Source organism: Mastacembelus armatus, chromosome 12 (genome assembly GCF_900324485.2).
Source record: "Mastacembelus armatus chromosome 12, fMasArm1.2, whole genome shotgun sequence".
NCBI lineage: Eukaryota > Metazoa > Chordata > Actinopteri > Synbranchiformes > Mastacembelidae > Mastacembelus > Mastacembelus armatus.
In genome coordinates, this window is record NC_046644.1 from 16,091,484 (window position 1) to 16,111,374 (window position 19,891).

At 41.7% G+C, this 19,891-nt stretch overlaps 1 protein-coding gene across 2 annotated transcripts in view; it reads left to right on the top strand.

Moving 5' to 3' along the window:
* The first annotated feature begins 18,791 nt into the window (after positions 1-18,791).
* Positions 18,792-19,891, top strand: part of ntng2b (netrin g2b) — a 52,242-nt gene continuing 51,142 nt past the window's right edge. For both annotated transcript variants that reach the window (XM_026297875.1, XM_026297876.1), the window contains exon 1: positions 18,792-19,457. In XM_026297875.1, coding sequence (XP_026153660.1) covers positions 19,242-19,457 — 216 coding nt within the window. In that variant the 5' untranslated portion in view covers positions 18,792-19,241. The remainder of the gene's footprint in view (positions 19,458-19,891) is intronic.

Here is a 19,891-nt window from a genome sequence, read left to right on the forward strand (position 1 = left end):
CCACTTGATGAGAGTGTGGAGGGTAGTGGTGTAGAGGGAAATGAGACACTGTAGGTACACACTGTTACAGTGAAGAGGGTCAAATTAGAGGCTGTTCTATAGTTTGAAATGCAGATCATGTTTGCAGTGAGAGAGGAATAACCCAACTCATCTTTTTGACAAGTACGGGAAAGTGTACAGTCTCTTACAGCTTCCACTTGTACAAGCATTTTCAGTGTTGAGGGTTTTTTCAGGGAATTCCTAGATATATATAATAATGTGACAAAACAAAAGGTGGGAAAACAGTACAAGTACTTCAGTGACAATAAAATAAAACCTAATGGATGGATGGAGGTTTAACTGGGTCACCCAAAAAGATATTCCCTCATTTTTGGCTTCATTTTTCATGTTTTAAGATTATGATCTGCAATATTTTAGTTGCCATCCCAATAAACCTGAGGTGAATGTAAATTAATTTCTAGTGTTTCAGTCACTGGAAAATAGGCAGCACCTTTTCTTTAAATGATAAAGAACCTCAGGATAATATACATGTGTCACTATGAGCAGTCTTCACTGGAACTGTCATATAATCCCCCTTTGAAAAGAAACTCTCTATCTACCTTGTTACACCCCCTAATTCATGTATGTCCACGTAACCATATAAAGGTTTGGCACTCACTGATCCTGCATACAACAATGCTGAGCTGTGCATCCTCACTGTTACTTGCTTTCATACCTCTCTCTACCTTCGCGTCCTTTACAAGAGCTGTGTACCTCAGGTTCTGCCAGGGGGGTTTGTGAGCACAACAACAATGTGTATTACTGCAATAAGTGGATAAAACTTGGATGCGAGTGTCCTGACTGAACTGCTTTTATTCAGCATGAAGTAAATGTTCCTCATTGTATTCTTCACTAAAGGTGCAGTAAAATAAAGTTAATAGAAGAGGAGGGAAAAGAGAGCCCTGAGCAGAGGAAGGAGGAAATAAAGAAGAAGATGAAGAGGAAGAGGAAGAAAATAGAAAGGAGTTGCTCACATCACAAAAAAAGAACAAAGAACAAAACAACATACAAAACAAGGCACTGCGACAAAGGTCTGTGGTATTTCCTGGGTCAGATCCCCATAAATCAGACTCCTTGGGATATGTGAATGTGAGGGATTTGTTGCCAGAAACTAATTTTGGATTTAAACACGCTGTTGCTCGCTATGATTGAGCAAGTGGACGGGTATGTGTGACAGTACAGCATGGCACTAATGAGATCCCAAACCAGCAACGAGCGATGCTGGAATTAGTGCCTTTCACACCGCCACCTCTCCTCCCACACCACCCAACAGCCCCCAAATTCTCCCGACCCTTCGACTGGCTTTATTAAAACTTGGACATGAGGCAGAGTTGAAAAATGAGCTGAACTCAATCTTGGCTTTAGATGGATGCAGTTTGTTGGTGTGTTCTGGAGGAGCGGAGGGAAATGACCTATGAAATACAGCCTTGTCTTTAAATACAATACAAGCCTTGATACATTTAGAGTTAAGAGAGTAGGAGTGCACACACACGCTCAAAACATACACCCATACTTGTGCTCATGCAATCCTACGCACACACATGGCAAGCTTTGCAGCAATTAGGTGGAGATTGAAGATTATTTCATGTAAGAGATGGAAGCGGACAAGGTGCCGTTCAATAACAAAGTCTTCGCTTGAGACAAAGCAGTGCTGAATGTTCTGATTCTGATCTGTTCCAGATTACCCCTGAGCAAACAGTTAGCCACGCAGGAAATAATGAAGAAGATGTGTAAATGATGCATTTTAAATGAGGTAAATCAACACGATGTCCCAGTGTCTGCAGCGGACTCACACAGTGGGCCTACCAGCTGACTGCGCTTACAGAAGTAAAGCAAACACTATGCTGGTTCTTATCAAAGGGCTCCTGCTGCCTCTGACTGGTTTAATGAGGAATAAGCAGTACAAAATAAACAAACAAATTCTGATTTTACTATTCACTCTCACCCACCACGATCCTCATTCACCCTGCCCATCAAAGATACATACAGAGTATTGGGAGCTTTCTTCACTCAGAGCTGTGAAATCTTTTTGGCTCATTTCAGCTCCTGCTTTGTTCTGCTGTCACTGATGTCTTTTTTTTTTTGCTTCTGAAGGGGTTACAATACTTTCTGTATCTGACTGACCAACTTATTAGCTGTGGCTCAGAACAGCAGGGCGTATGTGTTCCTCGTCATTAAGGTGCTTTGCGAGGTCATTAGCAGTGGGGCAGGAAGGCAACACGAGGGGGAATGATGCACACACATGCACACACACAAACACACACACACATACACACTCTAGAAGCGTGGGAGGGTCACTACAGACTTCTGCCCATGGCCTTGCTCCACTGATGATTAAAGCCAGTGGTGCCAGAGGAACATGCATGTGTGAGTAAATGCAGAAAGAAACATAGAAGTGAGCACACACACACACACACACACACACACACACACACATAAAGACGAAGATGAAATCTGCACAGTGGTGTTGCAACATACACAGGCGAATAAACAGCGTTTGATCAGCTTTCAGGGGAAAGCTAGTCCATAAAAAGGCGACTGTGGCAGAACATGTTCTGCTGCTTGGTAACACAGAAAGATGTTGAGACTCTGCCACAACATACACACACAAATGGAGTTCAACTTCAGACAACAGATTAACATATTAAATCAAAATCCGAAGCTAATCTGCTGGCTGCTTTTTTTCTTGTCCCCTTCCTGTTTCTGTCTCTCTCCCTCATTAGTCAGACACATTAGCTTTCCTGCAAACCCTTATAGCCAAAGAAAGGAAAAGAGAGCCTGCGGCAAAGTGACCTTCTGGGGATGGAGGAAGGCCAAGGGAATTTTCTGACACCACTGATCTCCACCAAGTTCGGTCTCAGCTCAGGCAAAACTCTGATCTGATGCAGCCGTCAGTGATTGACAGGAGAGATGGCGTGAATTTTAAGCACGGTTTCTGTGCAAGGGAGATGAATTGACTACAGACTGACATGTCTGGTAATGACCGCTGGCAAATTAACCCTTGAAGAAATGTCATGGAGAGAGATCTGAGGTGATCTTACATTTGATTAAAAAGAGAGGATGCAGATGGGAGAGGGATGATCAAAAACTCACCTTTAATTTCCTCATAGAATTAACCTGATAAATAACCTCCTGAAGGTCTTGTGAGCAAAATGATGAGGTTTACTGACCTCCAGACTCAAGTAGCCAGGGCCGCATAATTAAAGCTTGCTGTTTGTGTTTTTCTTCATTCCTACCACTGCAGCTATATCAAATTATGTGGTTATAGTTCTCAGCGACACTTGAGAGACCTCCAGTGCCCCAGTATCACCGCTAGACCCTGTCGCTGTCAGCGCTTCTGCACAGAGCCCCGCTCAGCATGTCATACAACCTGCAGTCCACCAATTCTGTCTGTGCTGTCTCACATATCTGCATACTACAGATAGAGACATATGGATAGACATAGTCTAAAACCAAAAAAGACTGCAATGTATTTCTGATTAAGAGCAAGTAATAGTTTTTTTTCATTAATAAAGAATATGTTATAACTAGTATTATCATATACATATATTAGGTCAATTGTACTGGGAGAGTAGAACCTTCTAGCATCTACAACATCATGAAGCAAAAAGCAACTAGAAAAAAAGAATATGTCTCGTTTTACAGCATACATTTTTAGACTGTATACTAAATTGTCCATCTCGAGTCTGATAAAGTTTCAGAAGTGCGAAGCTGCAGCAGCGGATGCCCTTTTAAAGGAAACTATTACCACACTTGTCATAAAAATCATATTCATTACCTGGGGGGCTGGGGTCTGCAATGATGGTCTCAGACTGTCATGGTTTACAATCTGTCATGGCTCAGCGACTATTCCACACTCATCCACTGGACTAGAGTACGTAAGGCCCTCACACGTCCAATTTGAAAACAGTCATCTCGGCCTTGATTTTTGTACCAGGTTTGTGATTAGGGAAGGAACATTTTGTTGTTGGAACACAAGAGAGGGACACAGAAGGCAACACAGTATGTTACCCTTTCAGCTAAGATGGCCATATGTAAAAAAGAAATAAATAAACAATAAGCTCAACAAAAATGGTCTGAAAATATATTTATCCCTAAATTGTACATCACAGAGAAATAAAGACAAGCTGCTGGTAAGCACCAACATCAACACTGAGTACAGGCACCAGCATCGCTTCCTCCCTCCACTGCTTCCCCCTCTTCTTACACCGCCTCTTTAACTTAGTATGAGGCGTCCCTACAGGATCTCTGTTTTCCTCTGTTTGTTTTGGTAGAGTCAAACTTTTATTCCTTAACGCACACTGCCAGACTGTAAGACAAGCCAAAGATTCAGCCACAGTGATGTTAAGTCTGCTGGCTGGGTCCAAGGCTCAGTGACTGAGCTGGAACAGAACTGACCATAGATCTGAGTAATGGTCCATTTAAGCTGGTACAATGGTTCCGTTCCAGCACAACTTGGCCAGGAGTGGGGGGTCATGTTTGGAAAAATAATGCAGACACAGATCTTCTTGGCTGGCACAGATTCAGCCTGAATATAAGCTGTTCAGATATATACGTCAGCCCTAATGCGTGTGTATATCACTGTGTATGTATTACAAGAGTGTGCGAAGCAGAAGGGGGAGGACCGGATGGGTGGGGGGTGCAAGGCTGTGCTTGATGTCTTTATTCTGTCGTCTCACTAGGGGGGAATAAAGCAGCTGCTTACACAGCTCAGCACCTCCCTATGAGTGTGCCAGCGCCTGGAGCAACCACACATCCAGTGTTAATCACAGTGTTCCCTGCCATTTCACTCATGCACACACACACACACACACACACACACACACACACACACACACACACACACACACACACACACACAGAAATACAGACACACTTGGGGCTCCCCAATTGCCTGCAGGGAAATAGGGGGCTAATCTGACAGTGATCTAGCGACTCTGGAGAGAAACCCGTTGCACAGAGAAATGGTACTAACTCAGTGAGGACGTGTGTGTCTGTCCCAGAGTGTATGTGGGGACAAATGTTGGACTTAAAGACCAAAGAGAATTGACTTCACAAAATGTGCATCTCAAATTAAGTTCAGCTGCAGTTAAAAATTACTTTTAGCATAATGGTAAAAGCTAACATCACCAAGCTCACATTCCCACATCATCGATGCTTACACATTATATTTGGCAGGTAATCGTTATCAGGTTATTAGCATCCACATTTACTATTTAGCAGCAAATGTAAAGCTGAGCCTCCTGGGGATGTCATGTAGTTTTGCAAACACAGGTATTGGACATATTTCAATTTTGTCCCACTGAATATTTGTCAAGACATTTCACTCAAAACCAAAAATGTCAACCTGCTGAGGGCATTAGAAGAAAAGTCAGAGTAATAATCTATCAAATGTTTGTCTGTGTGTATATGAAGGGGGGGGGGGGTGTAAAAAGACTGGGAGCTATGAATGTCTGGACTAAATTTGTAAAAAAAAAAATAAATCCAATAGTTCTCCAGGCATTTCACTCTTATCCATAAATATCAGCCTGCTGATGGCACTACAGGAGAAATCTGGGAATCACCAAAGCCTTGACCAGTCATCTTCTGGGGAACATGAATATCTATAAAATTTCACTGCAATCCATCAAAAAGTGGTGGAGATAATTCAGTGCACACCAAAGTGGTGAAAAGACCAGCCGACCACTGAAACACACTGCTAGCATGCTAAGAAATACTCCAAATTTCAGCTTGCATCTCATTACAAATGCTGGGCAAGTGAACATTTAATAACACATATTTCAACATTCCTTCAAAAAAGCAGCCACATGTGATGCGTGAGCATGTGCATGCTCATTACTTTGCTAGTGTGGGTGTGTTTCTGTATGAATTCCACTTATTGCACATGATTACAGGCCAGAAAAAGACAACAAACTAAGAGGAGGTGGAAGGAGAGGTGAGAGAATAAGGAATAATGCTAAATCAAGCAAAATAGAACTATATGAAAATTAGAGAAATGAACCTAATGCAGAAAAATAATAAGGTTGGCAAAAGGTAGAAAAAGATGGTAAGAAGGATGAAACAGAGAGACAGAGAGATTCGAATCAAGCAAACACTTTGGACTCTCCTGGGAAGGATCTGTTCATCCCACACATATCGAGAAATGAAGGAGAACAAATGTTCCTGGGCCCACAAGTCACATAACAAAGATCGGACCGTGCCACAGCTCCAACAGATTCCTCTGAGCTTCTATTGTTAGAGCACAACTCTCACAAGACACCATAAGAACAAACAGGGATAAGCAGCTCAACCTTTAGAAAACATGTCTCCTCTTTCTCAGAGGTTGTGGTGGGAAGTGCTGCTTTTGCCACAGGATCTTCATGTTATAAACTCTAGTAAACAGTGTCTTTCTTTAGCTCAGTTAAAAGTTCAAACAATTAGTCTAACCATAAACTGATCATAGCACCATGTTGTTTCCAAGATGTTAAAATGCTTAAATACTTTCTAAAAAATATGCTGGAGTGTGCAGCTTTAACCAAAACCCACTGGCTTTTCAAGCTGTTTTGTTGTGTCAGCAATTTGAATTCAAGAGGTGTAAGGTGCAGGTCGCTACAGAACTGCCTTTCAAACAACAGTAACCACAACATATTTTCAATGTGCAAGAAGGAAATTGGTTTTACATGCTATGTTGTGAACAAAGTTTGATCCAACTCAGCCACAAACAAGATTCAGTGACAATGCACAAATACATGTTGTATACAATGGAGTCAAGCATTACTGGCAATGAATGTAGTGCCAGTGATTTAGATTATCCATGTTGTATTCAGTCACTTTATGCAGACACACACACACACACACACACACACACACACACACACACACACACACACACACACACACACACACACACACACACACACACACACACACACACACACACACACACACACACACACACACACACACACAGGCAGAATAAAAATGTGTTTAGTCAGACATTAGTCAGGGAACACAAAGACAACAGGTGAGTCATGAGTCAGGAAACACCCGAGGCAATGAGAGAAAGGGCTGGAGCACTAACTGAAGACTTGAGCACAGGTGTAAGTTACAGGTGTGACAGACAGGGGGACACAGAGGACATCTGGTGGACAGGTGAGGAATGGCAGAGAGAAAAATGCAGGCAGCAACATCAGAAGCCATAGAAAGAAGAGACAGAGAGGACAGATGAACTGTGACCAAAAAAAATACAACCCATGAAACCACCAGTTCTGACTAAATTTTATCTTCAGATATTAGGTTGGCAGGTTGTTATTTTTAAACAGACATTAGCTACACAACCAGTGTCTATCAATCCATTCAATATCTGCACAGCCATTAATACTGACATTCACACCTATGGACAATTGTATCTAACAGAGAGAGCAGAGAGAACCCACACAGACACAAGGAGAACATGCACAATATCCTTCAAAAACCAATAACTCTGCTCAAGAACTGGAAAAGGTCACAAACAATAAAGATTAAAGATCAATATTTTTTTTACTCTAAGAAGAGACAGAATATTAATATTCAAAGAGAGAACCTGGCACACTGGGTGAATAAATGGCAGAAAATTAAAGGTTCAAATAACGATCCTAACCTTCAAAAGCAGATCTGGGTGAATTTGAGTACAGAGCGACAGATGTGACTCAACAATCACATTCTTATCAAATATGAACTGTGGTCTACCTTTACAACAAAAAACCAGACATTAAAAGTCAGAAGTCTTTTTGGGTGAGAGGTTACCAGGGTCGCAGGCAGGTCAGGGATGGCATTAAAAAATAGCATAGCAACTGCAGACTGATTATTCAAAATAAACCCTGGAACATGTTTAATTTTTTCACAAAGACTCATGAAAGAATTGCTCAGTGCAACATAGAGAGTGCTGGTGAAATTGATTCTACCCAGATGGGATGTCAGGACTTGTACAGTAACCTAACTCAACTCACTTTCAAGCATATCTTCATGAATGATGTATTTCATACAGTAGAGGTTAAAGAAATAAGACATATCAAGACAAAATTCCTACTTACATTGACTTCATAGTTTCAGAGAAAGTTTAGCTAGTTTTAAAAACTTTTTCTTTTCACTTTAATACAGTCTGAGTTTCTTTTAAACCAGCACCTAGCAGCCACTAGAGATCTGGAGCTTCATGTACCTCTACGCTGCTTCACATTGCAGCCATAACGGTTTCTGTTTGGAAACCAAGCAGGAGCTTAAACGTGTGGAAACAGAATAATTTAGACAGCCAAAACATACAAGAAACAGCAAGAAGAGTCAAAAGGAAGAGGACACAGAGATGTGATGGGTTACAGAACCAGTGAAAATGAGGCAAGACTCCAAGCTCATGGTTCTGTGGTTTCACTCTCCCCTTTTACTTGCGCAGGTCTCACAACAAACATATTGATCGTGTTTACATTAATGGGTACGTGGGGAGCTGCAGAAAAGAGGCCGGTCCTGCCTTTGCTGCAGTCCTGGGATCACTCAGACAGAGGAGGGCTAATCTCTGTCCAGACCTCCACCACTCCACTGCCTGCTTCATTCCCGTTCTGAGTGGACAGCAGTGGTATTCTTATTAACACCCACTGCCTCTGCCCCATCACCCCAAGTCTGTATGCTGTGGGAAAATCCTCCAATGGTGGTACAAAGAAAAAAAAAAAAAGACTGACTGACTGATTAAAGTATGCAGACATACACAAGCAGACGGTATTTACATAGAAATAGCATAGAAGCTATAAACATGTGTGAAAGAAGAAGGCATGCACACATGCTGGCCCACACCCACGCATGCTCATTCATGCACAGGAAAACACAGCACACACTCAGACGAGGCATGACCCTGGCAGACAGACTTAAAAGCATGAAGGAAATCTTCCAGTTGCAATGGAGCAGAGAAAACAGCTGCACGAGAATCAATGTTCATTGTCTGTGTCTAATAAGGGAGATATCAGACAGAGGGAGAAGAAATGTTATTAACTCCTGTAAACCTCTGCTCTGAACTTAAGTCCAACATTGAACCCCAGCACTGTACAGCTACTGTAGGGTGCTAGAGCTTGACAATCGTAATAATAATAACAATAAACATTTCATATGTAATTTCATAAACATATGAATAATTTAAAAGTCACCAAGACTTTTTTTTTTTGTCCCATTTTGACAGAGGATTATGTTTGCTGTGCTTCTCATTTCTATTTCTCTTCTTAATCTTCTTCTTTTAACCCTGGTCCCATAAATATATTGTTTACACGTTTCTTCTAGTGTCAAATTTACAAGCAAGAAACTTTGATCCTTTTGCTAATAGGGTTAATTAATTTTTGGTCATATCTTGAGTTTTGTTTTTATAATATTTTGGGTTTTCACTCATTTTGATTTGTTTCCTAATATGTGTATTAAAAATTCTTGTTTTGGGCTTTCATGATGATAATGACGGGCAGGAATGGTATTACAGGAGATGATGCAAGAACACACACACACACACACGCACGCACGCACGCACACACACACACACACACACACACACACACACACACACACACACACACACACACACACACACACACACACACACACACACATAATAAAATCTAATATGATATAAGTAGATTCTGCCTTATATCCATTTTGCCTCCATCTCTGGGGTTGACCCATGACCTGTTGTATGTAGAGCTACCAAAGTCACAAGCCTCATTACCCAGGTTCCTCTCTGGCAGAAAAGGGTCTTATTTACCCCCGAGGAAGGACAGAAATAAACAAAGAGCATCGTTGATCGAGTGATGGGAATAAAACACTGCTGCAGTGAAAGGTTACGGTGGGCTTCATTGTGCTCAGTGCCCACTGGCTTTCCATCATAAAAAACTCATGACACAACAACACTCACTAGTGACACTGTCTCAATTATGAGAGAAATGTCACCTCGGCCCAACATCGTTTTATATTCAGTTCAGTCTGAAAGTATTACTGACCGTTCGCAGCACAATGTAAACATTCACAAATGTACTGCATCATTAGGGTGGAAATAACTAAGACTTTAGAAAAAGAGTTCTATTTAAAAACAGCAGCATTAATCATTTAAACAAATTCTAAATAAATAACATATGTTTAAGTGACACTTGTAGTCAGACTTATAGATTCTATTGGGAACAAAGTGGTGGTACTATAAATATACAAAGTCCATAGAATGAGGTAGGTGCCATAGATGGATGAGTCAACAAAACACACACTGTTCATTTCTTGTTTCCATCATGACCACGATCATTCCCTGACCTCGCAGCCATGATATTATAACCACAATGTCAGCTGAATGACATGAAGGCCACCAACCTGTCAATAGTCTGTTGCTCTGGAAAAAATAATGTATTTTGGGGTTTGATTTGAAGGCATTGTCAGATGTTCTGCCTTAGTTTCATGAGTTAAATTTTGGCTTTGGCAAAGAACTGTTCCTTTTGACAAATATTAACTGCGCTGCCTATATCCTACATACAAAAAAGGTACGTTATACCTTTACAATAACTGCTGGGTTAAACCTCTTTCCTTTTTTACAACATGACATTATGAGACCTCTAAGAGCTGCACTATACAATGTCACTGTCTCTGATTAGTGAAATGGATAGGCTCTATATGCAGACAGATGAATGAATGCCATCCACAGGTGACAGAAAGGGGTCAGCATGGAGGAAGAACCTCTGGGTGGGACGAGGGTGCGGTTGTATGAGCAAATCAATGAGACAAAAAGCTGGTATTGATTCTGCTGGATTTATCCCCCCCAACGTCAGCGTCAGTCTGAAGAAGAGACTGTGCCCTGTTTGCCCTAAATGCACCAGGATAAATCTCTTTCTCTCCTCTACAGCTCATTTAATGAAGGATATAATGGTGTGAGTAGGCTGAATGACTGTTAGCAGGTCATTCTGGTGAAGAGACGGTAAATCTTTTATGATGTTTCAAAAGCAAAAGGAGTTACACAGAAATTACATATATAAAATATTCCAAACCTTATTAATTTGTTTCCATTTAATAAAAAAAATAACAAGTAAACCTACAGTAAGTGTATTAGGTTATAACACTACCTAAGAGCCTGCCTGCAATTCGAGAGGATTGCGTCATTAAAGGGCACATCACTGATTTTACATGTCAAAATCCAATTAATAGTCATGGAACAAACTACTACTACTAAATTATAATCATGGTTCTATTTGTCACATTTAAAAATAATAAGGATCCACTCTTTTTTGAATTATGGCTCATACTAGAGCTCAACACTCAGAATATCCCAGCCACAGAATTTCATGAGTAGTGTAGTACTAGTACTTCTTTGGATGAATAAATATGTGATTAATTGTGTAACAGTTTATTTTTAGTTAAAGAAAAAAAACCACATAAATACCTTTCAATTGAAGGAAAAGAAAGTAACAGTGAGGGGACTATGTGAACAAGTAGGTCTTTTTCCCAGTCCCATCAAACATACCTCAGTAGTTCATTTCCCTTTGGGGATTAATAAAGTTTATCTTATCTTATCACACCAGAGCATATCTCTCAGAGCCACTGATTGCTGTCATAAGAGTGAGTGAGTGAACAATGACCTTTCATTCATTCACTCAATACATAAATGAGTGTGACTGATAATAGTCGGTAAGTAATGCTAAGGCTAGTGATGGTGAGTGCAGCTTTACAATTGGCGAAAGATGAGTTAGAAATAAGGAATAAGGAAATGATTGACTAATTGATTGATCCACTGAGTAAGACAATGGTTTTGTTACCGTAACCTTCAGTGGCGACAGACACTTTGCAGTGTTGAGGAGCAAAGGGAAGAGTGTGTGTGAAAGGCACCTCCAAAGACTTGCATTGATCCCTGCATCACTCAGGAACACTGAGAAGGTTCAGTCATGCAACAGCCGACAAGCACAAAGGGGCCACTACACACATATTATAGTACACGTACACACACACACACACACACACACAAATATAGATCCACTGTCAACATGTCCACACAACAAAATGATTTTAAACAACAACTCTTTAGTATGATCAATCCTAATTGCACAAAAAACACACAGATACTACAGCAGATTAGTGTTTCTGCTGCTGTCCCAGTGTGGGACAGGACACCAACTGGGGCCTCTGCAGTTGCTGTTAAATATCAGAGTCTGCAGCTTGTCATCCCTCCTTATGAAGTGACTGATATGTGATGTAGAAGGATGAGCCCTCAGGTGTTATTTCTGCTCATTAGAGCTCACTTCTTTAGGATCCTTCATTGCAACTTCCACCTCCACCCATCAGAAACGACTAGCCCAAAACTCTGTTAATATAGTGGTAGGAGGAGGGAAAGCCAATTAAACACAGACAAGGGAATTATAAAGGAAAAGGTTAAAAGGGCTAGATGTGGTTTGTGGGATGGAGGTTTAATGTGCCTGCATTTCAGGGTTACTTCAAGGTTGTCTCTGGTTTCCCCAGTGGGCAAACACCAAATGTACTACATGTGAAAGGAGCATTACTCCCAAGGTAGGACGACTAACTAGGAGTTGCTAGGAGACAGTGTTTGGTGTGTGTGTGTGTGGTGTGTGTGTACAGTATGGACATCTATGTGTACATATGTGTGAGTGTGTGTCTTATTGTCAGGAAGACCCATCTGGCTGTGTAGAGAACATCATGTGTTTATAGTAACAGGTGTTCTTTTTTTCTGAGGATCAGTCACCACTGATGGACAAAAGGCATGAAATGTTAGAAATGGAACCAGTGTGAACTTTAAAAAAAAAAAATACATGAATGTAGTACAAATATCAACACATATGTGGATTTGAGCATTTCTTCATAGAACTCTGAACTCTTAATGCTAAAAGTTTTTCCAGTTACACCTACGACACAACTCACAATGGAGACATCAATTTTATTTAATGCATTCATCCTCAATGTCAAAACCTGATTACAATTACATTACCCACACTACCCAGTTCAGCTGGAGATTCAGTTGTGTCGTGATAGTGGCAGCTAATGTACTGTAGCACGAGATCTCAAACTGCTTCCATAAAAGTCTTTATGAAAGTTTTTCCACATATGTAGTAATAATCTCAAAGATCTAAAAAAAAAAATAGACTGATGTGTTAAAACAGTTAAATTCTGCTTTAAATATCTCAATCTTCCTATGGTTATGTGGCCGTTATGGTGAAGGACATCAGCCTGTGTGTGCAAACAGAACAGCATACACTAATGAGTAAAAACATTATGTCCACTCACAAATGAAGCGAATAATGTTGATTATCTACGAACAAGTGTGCATGTCAAGTGATTAGACGGCATGTGAACAGTTGGTTCTGATACTGAACGTGTTGAATGTGGGACAAATGGGCAAGTGTAAAGACCTAAGTGATGTGAACAGTGATGTGGGCCAAATTGTTATGGCCAGACGACTGGATCAGAGCATCTCCAAAAAGGCACGGCTCATGGGGTGCTCTCAGTCAGCAGTGGTGAGTGTGTAGCCACAGTGGTCCATGAAAGGACAAACCACACACCGGCACATCATCGATGCACGAGGTAAACAAAGGCTGTCCCGTCTGGTCTGAACTGACAGAAGGGCACTGTGGCAGCAGTCGCAGAAAGTATAAATTGTGGTTGTTGAAGGAAATGTGCCACAACACACAGTGCAGCCCACCCTGCTGAGAATGGGGAGAATGTGCCCATTCTAGTCATAATATTATGCCTCAGCACTGTCTACTGTACTGTGTGTGTGTGTGTGTGTGTGTGTGTGTGTGTGTGTGTGTGTGTGAGTGTGTGAGTGTGTTTGATTACAGCCTAGCCATCTGGTCAAAGCATTTTATGACAGATAGATAAATTATTTCTTATCATGCACAACTTGTTTGGGGACTTCCCCGGGTCCCTGATTTATGTGAGAGTATGAGAATGATAGAGAGGGTGAGACAGAGAAAGAGAGAGAGACAGGGGGCCTGTCCTGAAACTTGTCCAAACTCTGTAGGCTGCCTCGGTGAAGGGTATATTTTTTTTATCAAGGTCTGCCAGCTAGGCTACTGACAGTTTTATCCTCTGCCAAAATGCAAACATGGAGAGAGGGAGAGTGAACGAGAGGGTGAGTATAGAGAAAGATGAAGAGTGACAAAAAAAGGAGAGAACAGTGGAGAGTCTTGTCATCTGATTTTTGCCACTTACTGACACTGAGCATTTTATACAACTTTTCAGATTTAGCGAGTGCACTCCAGGGAGCCAAATGATTCACAGAACAGATTTCTATATAAACTGTTAAATAAATCACAGAAATGATATAATACTCACATGCAGCCAATTCAGAATTAAGTAGGTTTTTCAAAAAAAGAATAACATTTATTTTACACTGCCTCTTTGAACACAGAGTCAAATAACTAACACTGTTGCAGGAAATGAATGAAGCAATGCCCTGTTGTGCTAGATATTGTGGTGTGTCTATTACCCAGGACAGGCTGTTCTATTGTTATTGATGCTCTTATTTAGGTAGACGTAATTGAATTCCAAAATACAATATCACTCATTTATCATGTTGAGGTTTGACATTTCTATCAGGTTACTGATGCACATTCAAGTGAATTTAGTAAAGTGAACAATCATATATAGATGTATTTGAAAATGTGTTGTTGGCTAAATATGATGATGGTTTTTGTTAAGTGACACACAGCAGTAAATCACAGAGCCTGCACAAAATGCAATCAGCCAGCCTGCCTACACATGTAATCCTTATCCATTTGTGAAATAAATGTTTGGAGCTTAATCATACTCAGTCACGTTTCAGGCACGGCTGACACTCTGACCATCGCTGAATCAATGATGAACCTCTGCTTTAAATCACTCACATCAAGCAAGTGAGAAGAAGAAGAAAAAGGAAAAAAAAACAGGAGAGTTTGCTGCACAAGGTCTCAAATTCCAACCACTGAAATCTGAAAACATTTGGAAGTCTAAAACACAAGGCAAAATATCAGCAGGTACATTTTGCTGAGAGTTTTTCTCAACCTCTGACAAATGCCATGTGCTTGATTCATCTTTGACTCTGAGGCTGCTTGATAAATTGAACAGGCCCCATTTATCCCTTTGTTCTTGTACAGTGTTGATTAAAGGCCCGTGTTATTCTATATCAAGAGCCTTTTATAGCTGTGAACGCCATATTTGTGATGCTCTATTGATCCCCGAGGGGAAGATTACTCTTTCGGTCTGGCCCTGCTCACAGCTCTGTGAAAAACGGGGACCTCTTCACTAACATGCCTCAGCAGTACAACAGGAGTTAAGACTCATCTCAAACATGTGAAAGTAGAGGGAAAGCCCTCCAAGGACACACTATCGATCCACTCCCGGGTGTACTGCCGTGCTTCATACAGAGGTTCAAAATGTCCTCTGAATCGTACCTCTCTTTCTGCTTTTGCCCCCTTTGTCTTCTGGCCTTGTTTTTCTTCTATTGAACTCAAATGTCACAAGAGGTGATTTATGAAACCTAACATTTGTCATTCACCTCTGAAGTGTGAATCATGTTATCCAGGCTCACAATAGAAGCTTTCCATTAGGTATGGTTGTACAATAGTGTTAGGTGCTTCAGAGGTTTCCAAATTTAGTTCCAGGGACCTTTTGAGGATGCTGCAGTAAGCAATCTGCAGTATTAATGCATCTCTCGATTAAAAGAGAAAATTAATGGCCAACTATTTAGAAAATGGATTATATAATTTTTTGATGGATCACGTTTGTCAAATTTTGCTACTTTTTCTTTGTCTTAAATCATCATATATTTAGGACAACATAAAAGAAAACTGTGATGTATATTTCCACCAATTGTGCTATTGTTTTATGGTCTAATTGATTAGTCAAAAAACATTAAAGGTGCTCTGTCCAGGGTGCTCCTCACCTCTCACCCAGGACATCTGGGATTGGCTCCAGCTCCATCTTGGTAGGATATTCAGTACAGATAATGATTGGACAGATGGATAAAAGTGAAGGATTTAAATTATAAAAATATTTTTAAAAATGATCTATATGACAAATATTTACCAAGCAACAAGAGCTGAATAGCTGACACAGGCACAGACACAGTTTCTTTTTATGAAAACAGAAGTGCAGCAAAAGATTTCTTTTTTGCTTTCATATTATGTTGCTCACCTTGTGGATATTTGATGGGTTCTCCACACCCATTTTGAAAACCATTGAATTATTCCCTTAGGATTGTAAATCCATGGGCTACTAAACCCTGACAATTACAACTACAACAACAGAGATGGGCTAAACTAATCTGTGCTATATGGCATCCTCTGTATGGAAAGTTTAAAGGCCCTGCCCAGCTCTGCTGCAGGATGACAGCATTGCACCTGCCCTTTGAAAATATGAACTATAGCCGATATTCAACCTGTAATTTCAGATCTACTGATATTGCTCCACAGTAATCCTACACATACATAGTATACCATATACTCCAGGATGAAGAAAACAGAAAAAAGTGAATACGTGAATACAAAACTTCGTCTTATTCAGTAAAAGAAATTTTAAAGCGATATGCAGGAGACAATACAATAAAGTTGGATACGGTCCCTGTGTGGCCCCGCAGGACCACTGCAAGAACCGCTACAGTTAGGGTTATCATTTTTGATGCAGAGACAACTGCTAATTGTCTCTGCAGGTAAACAGTTCGTACTTTACGCGATTCTTTTACACGCCTGGACAGATTAAGGCCAAGAGTCCAGTAGCACCGGGTCCCCGTTCTCCCGCTGGTCCTTTAAGCCGAGCAGGGTGCAGACCGGACCTGCTGGGGAACAGTTTGGAGCCGAGATGGGAAGTTGCACCGCCCCGGTTCAGACAGCAGGGCTGGAGCTGATGAAAGCTCAGATAGCGATTGAAAGTGATGGTAAAAGGATTTAGCCTAGGCATTAACTGAGAGAGAGAGCGAGAGAGAGAAAGAGAGAGAGAGAGAGAGAGGGAGTGAGAGAGGGGGAGGGAGGGAGAGAGAGAGAGAGAGAGAGAGAGAGAGAGAGAGAGAGAGGGAGGGAGGGAGGGTGATATTTTCCATAAAGCCTTTTTTCTGTCTTTCTTTCTGCCCTTGAGCATTCCGGGTAAACCCGAGCTTGTAAAGTAGGAAGAGGAGGAGGAGAGGTGGGGAAGAAGGGCGGGCACAAGCCTTTCCTCAAAGTCAATATTTTATACTTTTGATACTCCTGGACGTTGGATTTCGGTCCTCTTTTCCCAACCATTTCCAGATCTAGGACACCGATCTACCGTGCGCAGCCATCCACGGTGAGATAAAAAAGTATCCGGCGACAAACAGCGAGCCGGGGCAGGCAGATAACGGGAGTACAGTGAAGACCGCGGCGGGGAGCGAGTACAGTGGATGATCGGGAGCATCCTTCTGACCAGAGAGGGGGACGTTCACACTCTCCAACGTCGCACAAAGTGCTGATCTGTCTCACGGATGCATGTTAGAAGTAAGTGATTTCTCCGATATGCTGGAACATTTTGCAACACGATGCATCCTATCAGAGCTTTTTGAAGTCTGCACCGAGAGGCTGCTTTGACTTCTACACAATATCCGGAGCAGAGCAGGGTAACCTGAGTGCCGAGGGCACTTTTAGCCTAATTTACACCAGTCCAGACAAACGCATTGATGCGTTCGTTTGTAAACATGCAATAAAAGGGGTAGTGTGAGCGATGCTGCTCGGTGAGATGCACTACTGTAGAAAGTGACACACCCCTACAAGACGGTCAGAGCCGGGAAATAGCTTTGGCGACTTCACTTGACAACTGAACTAAGTCGGAGTCCACTTGCGCAATAGGTTGCGCAGGGACCAGGCTTGTGTCAGTGAGGGATGACATGATCAGCGGGGTCCACACTGCAAAAAATGTCACCCATATTTATTCATACATCAGGTTTCAAATCCAATCACTATGAAATTAGGTGAATAAATTTGACAAGAACTACTTCCGCTGCAGGTTTTATTAGAAAGCTTCTTACTACATTACTGACACTTTCCTGAAGTAAGGCAGAACAACGGTCGGGCCTATGTTGATAAACTCCCAGGAAATTCTTACTTTTATCAAGAAAATTCATGAAACAAGTTGATTTGTGAACATATTTTTTTCTCACTTTTTAAGAAATGAGGTGGTTATTCAGTTTCTCTTTCCGATAGATGTCTCTTACAGTGCAGTTACAAAAACATCTGTGGCACCAATTCCAGCAAGGGAGCGCTATTAGAGTAACTACAACTCTTGCACGCACAGTCGGCACGGCCAGCAGCACGTGTTTTTACGCACAGGGTTATCCACACAGTGCGGCACTTTTTACTGCGTTTTAAATGTGCAACTGTTTCTACTGAACGTCGCCGAACTCAGCGCAGTTTTCAACTTGTCCTCCCTAAAACCCGCGGGCTGTGCCACACATTCACCTCAACTTTTCCTCTGCGGATGAATGTTTGCTTCCATTGTCCAAAATAAATCACCGCAATTTACAGTATTGAAATAATTTCTCAGTATAACAGCGCAACGCAGCCATCCACACGGTTATTTCAAAGACTGGTATTAATGTTTTATTTATGCAAAAACACGTTTTAGCTTTGGAAAAATATTCTTGCATTCGCAGTAAAGTTACATAAAATGATGACGGCGCTCAGAAACTAACTGTCTAATTTTGTCCTCACTTTGTCCCAGGACAGTCAGAAGAGCTCGGCCAGTCTAAAACGTCCAATGGATATACCTGAAGACGCAGCACCTTCTTCATCCTCGACTACCAGCACCACTGTTTCCCTACAGGACAGGTCTCTCTGAGACATGGATCCGCGTCAACATCTCCCACCCATCTCCCCGAAACACTATGGTTACAGTGTATACCGAGATTAATGTCTGTAACATTATCCACCTCTCCATCTACCGCCCACCTTCCTCAGGAAGTCAGTCGTTAAAACAGCAAAGTGTCCCTCTCTCGGCTCTCTGGGCCCGTCAAAAATTTACCAAGAGACATTGAGTGAAAGTTGCCGATACAGTGTTCTGTCATTTAGGGAATTTATAACCCTGGAGGCGAGTTGTGTCAATTTACCTGCCCTCACTTTCCGCTACAGCAATATGGTGGTAGGGATGTTCATTATTTTCTTATGATCACCGCTCCATGCGCTTCACCTCTAATTTGAGTTCCGTGGCCCCTCACCCTGCGCCGGACCCCGCTCCAAACACCACCCCAGCCTGCCATGCTCTTCCAGGTCGTGTTGCTGCTGCTGCACTGCTTGGCCTCCACTCTGGGCCAGTACGAACTGTGCAAGTCCCTGGTGAGCACGGACGAGGGCTCGGTGTGGGAACATTACGCGTGCCAGCCGAAATCCATGTCCATGAAAGACTACATGAGGATCAAGGTGGATCCGCCTGGAATCACGTGTGGAAACCCACCAGAGAGATTCTGCACGCTGGTGAGTTCATGCCAGGACGTGTATTGCATATTTGATACTTTTATACTTTTATTAAGTTTTAAATGTAATGCGAATGCAACATGTACGGAAAACTTTTATTAAAATATAAGTAAAAGTTTAACAAGCTTACAAAGTGGGAAATTATGCTATGGAGACACTGTGAAAATGAATGATCTGCAGAACAAAAATCTAATTAAGGTCAGAGCAGGATTCACACTATACAAGCTATAGGGACCTGAAAGGGATGACATAAGTGCAATGACTTGGCTTAGCTCCACATCCCTCAGAGAGGTCTGGAGGTGTTGTTTGTATTAGTATGGACTTGGCAGCCTGGGATCCGGTTTGTTTTGAGCTTCTAGGGGACCTCACATTTCCTCTGGTAAAATGCATATGGGACCTTTTTAGTTCCAAGGACACTGAAGGGTGAGCTGCAG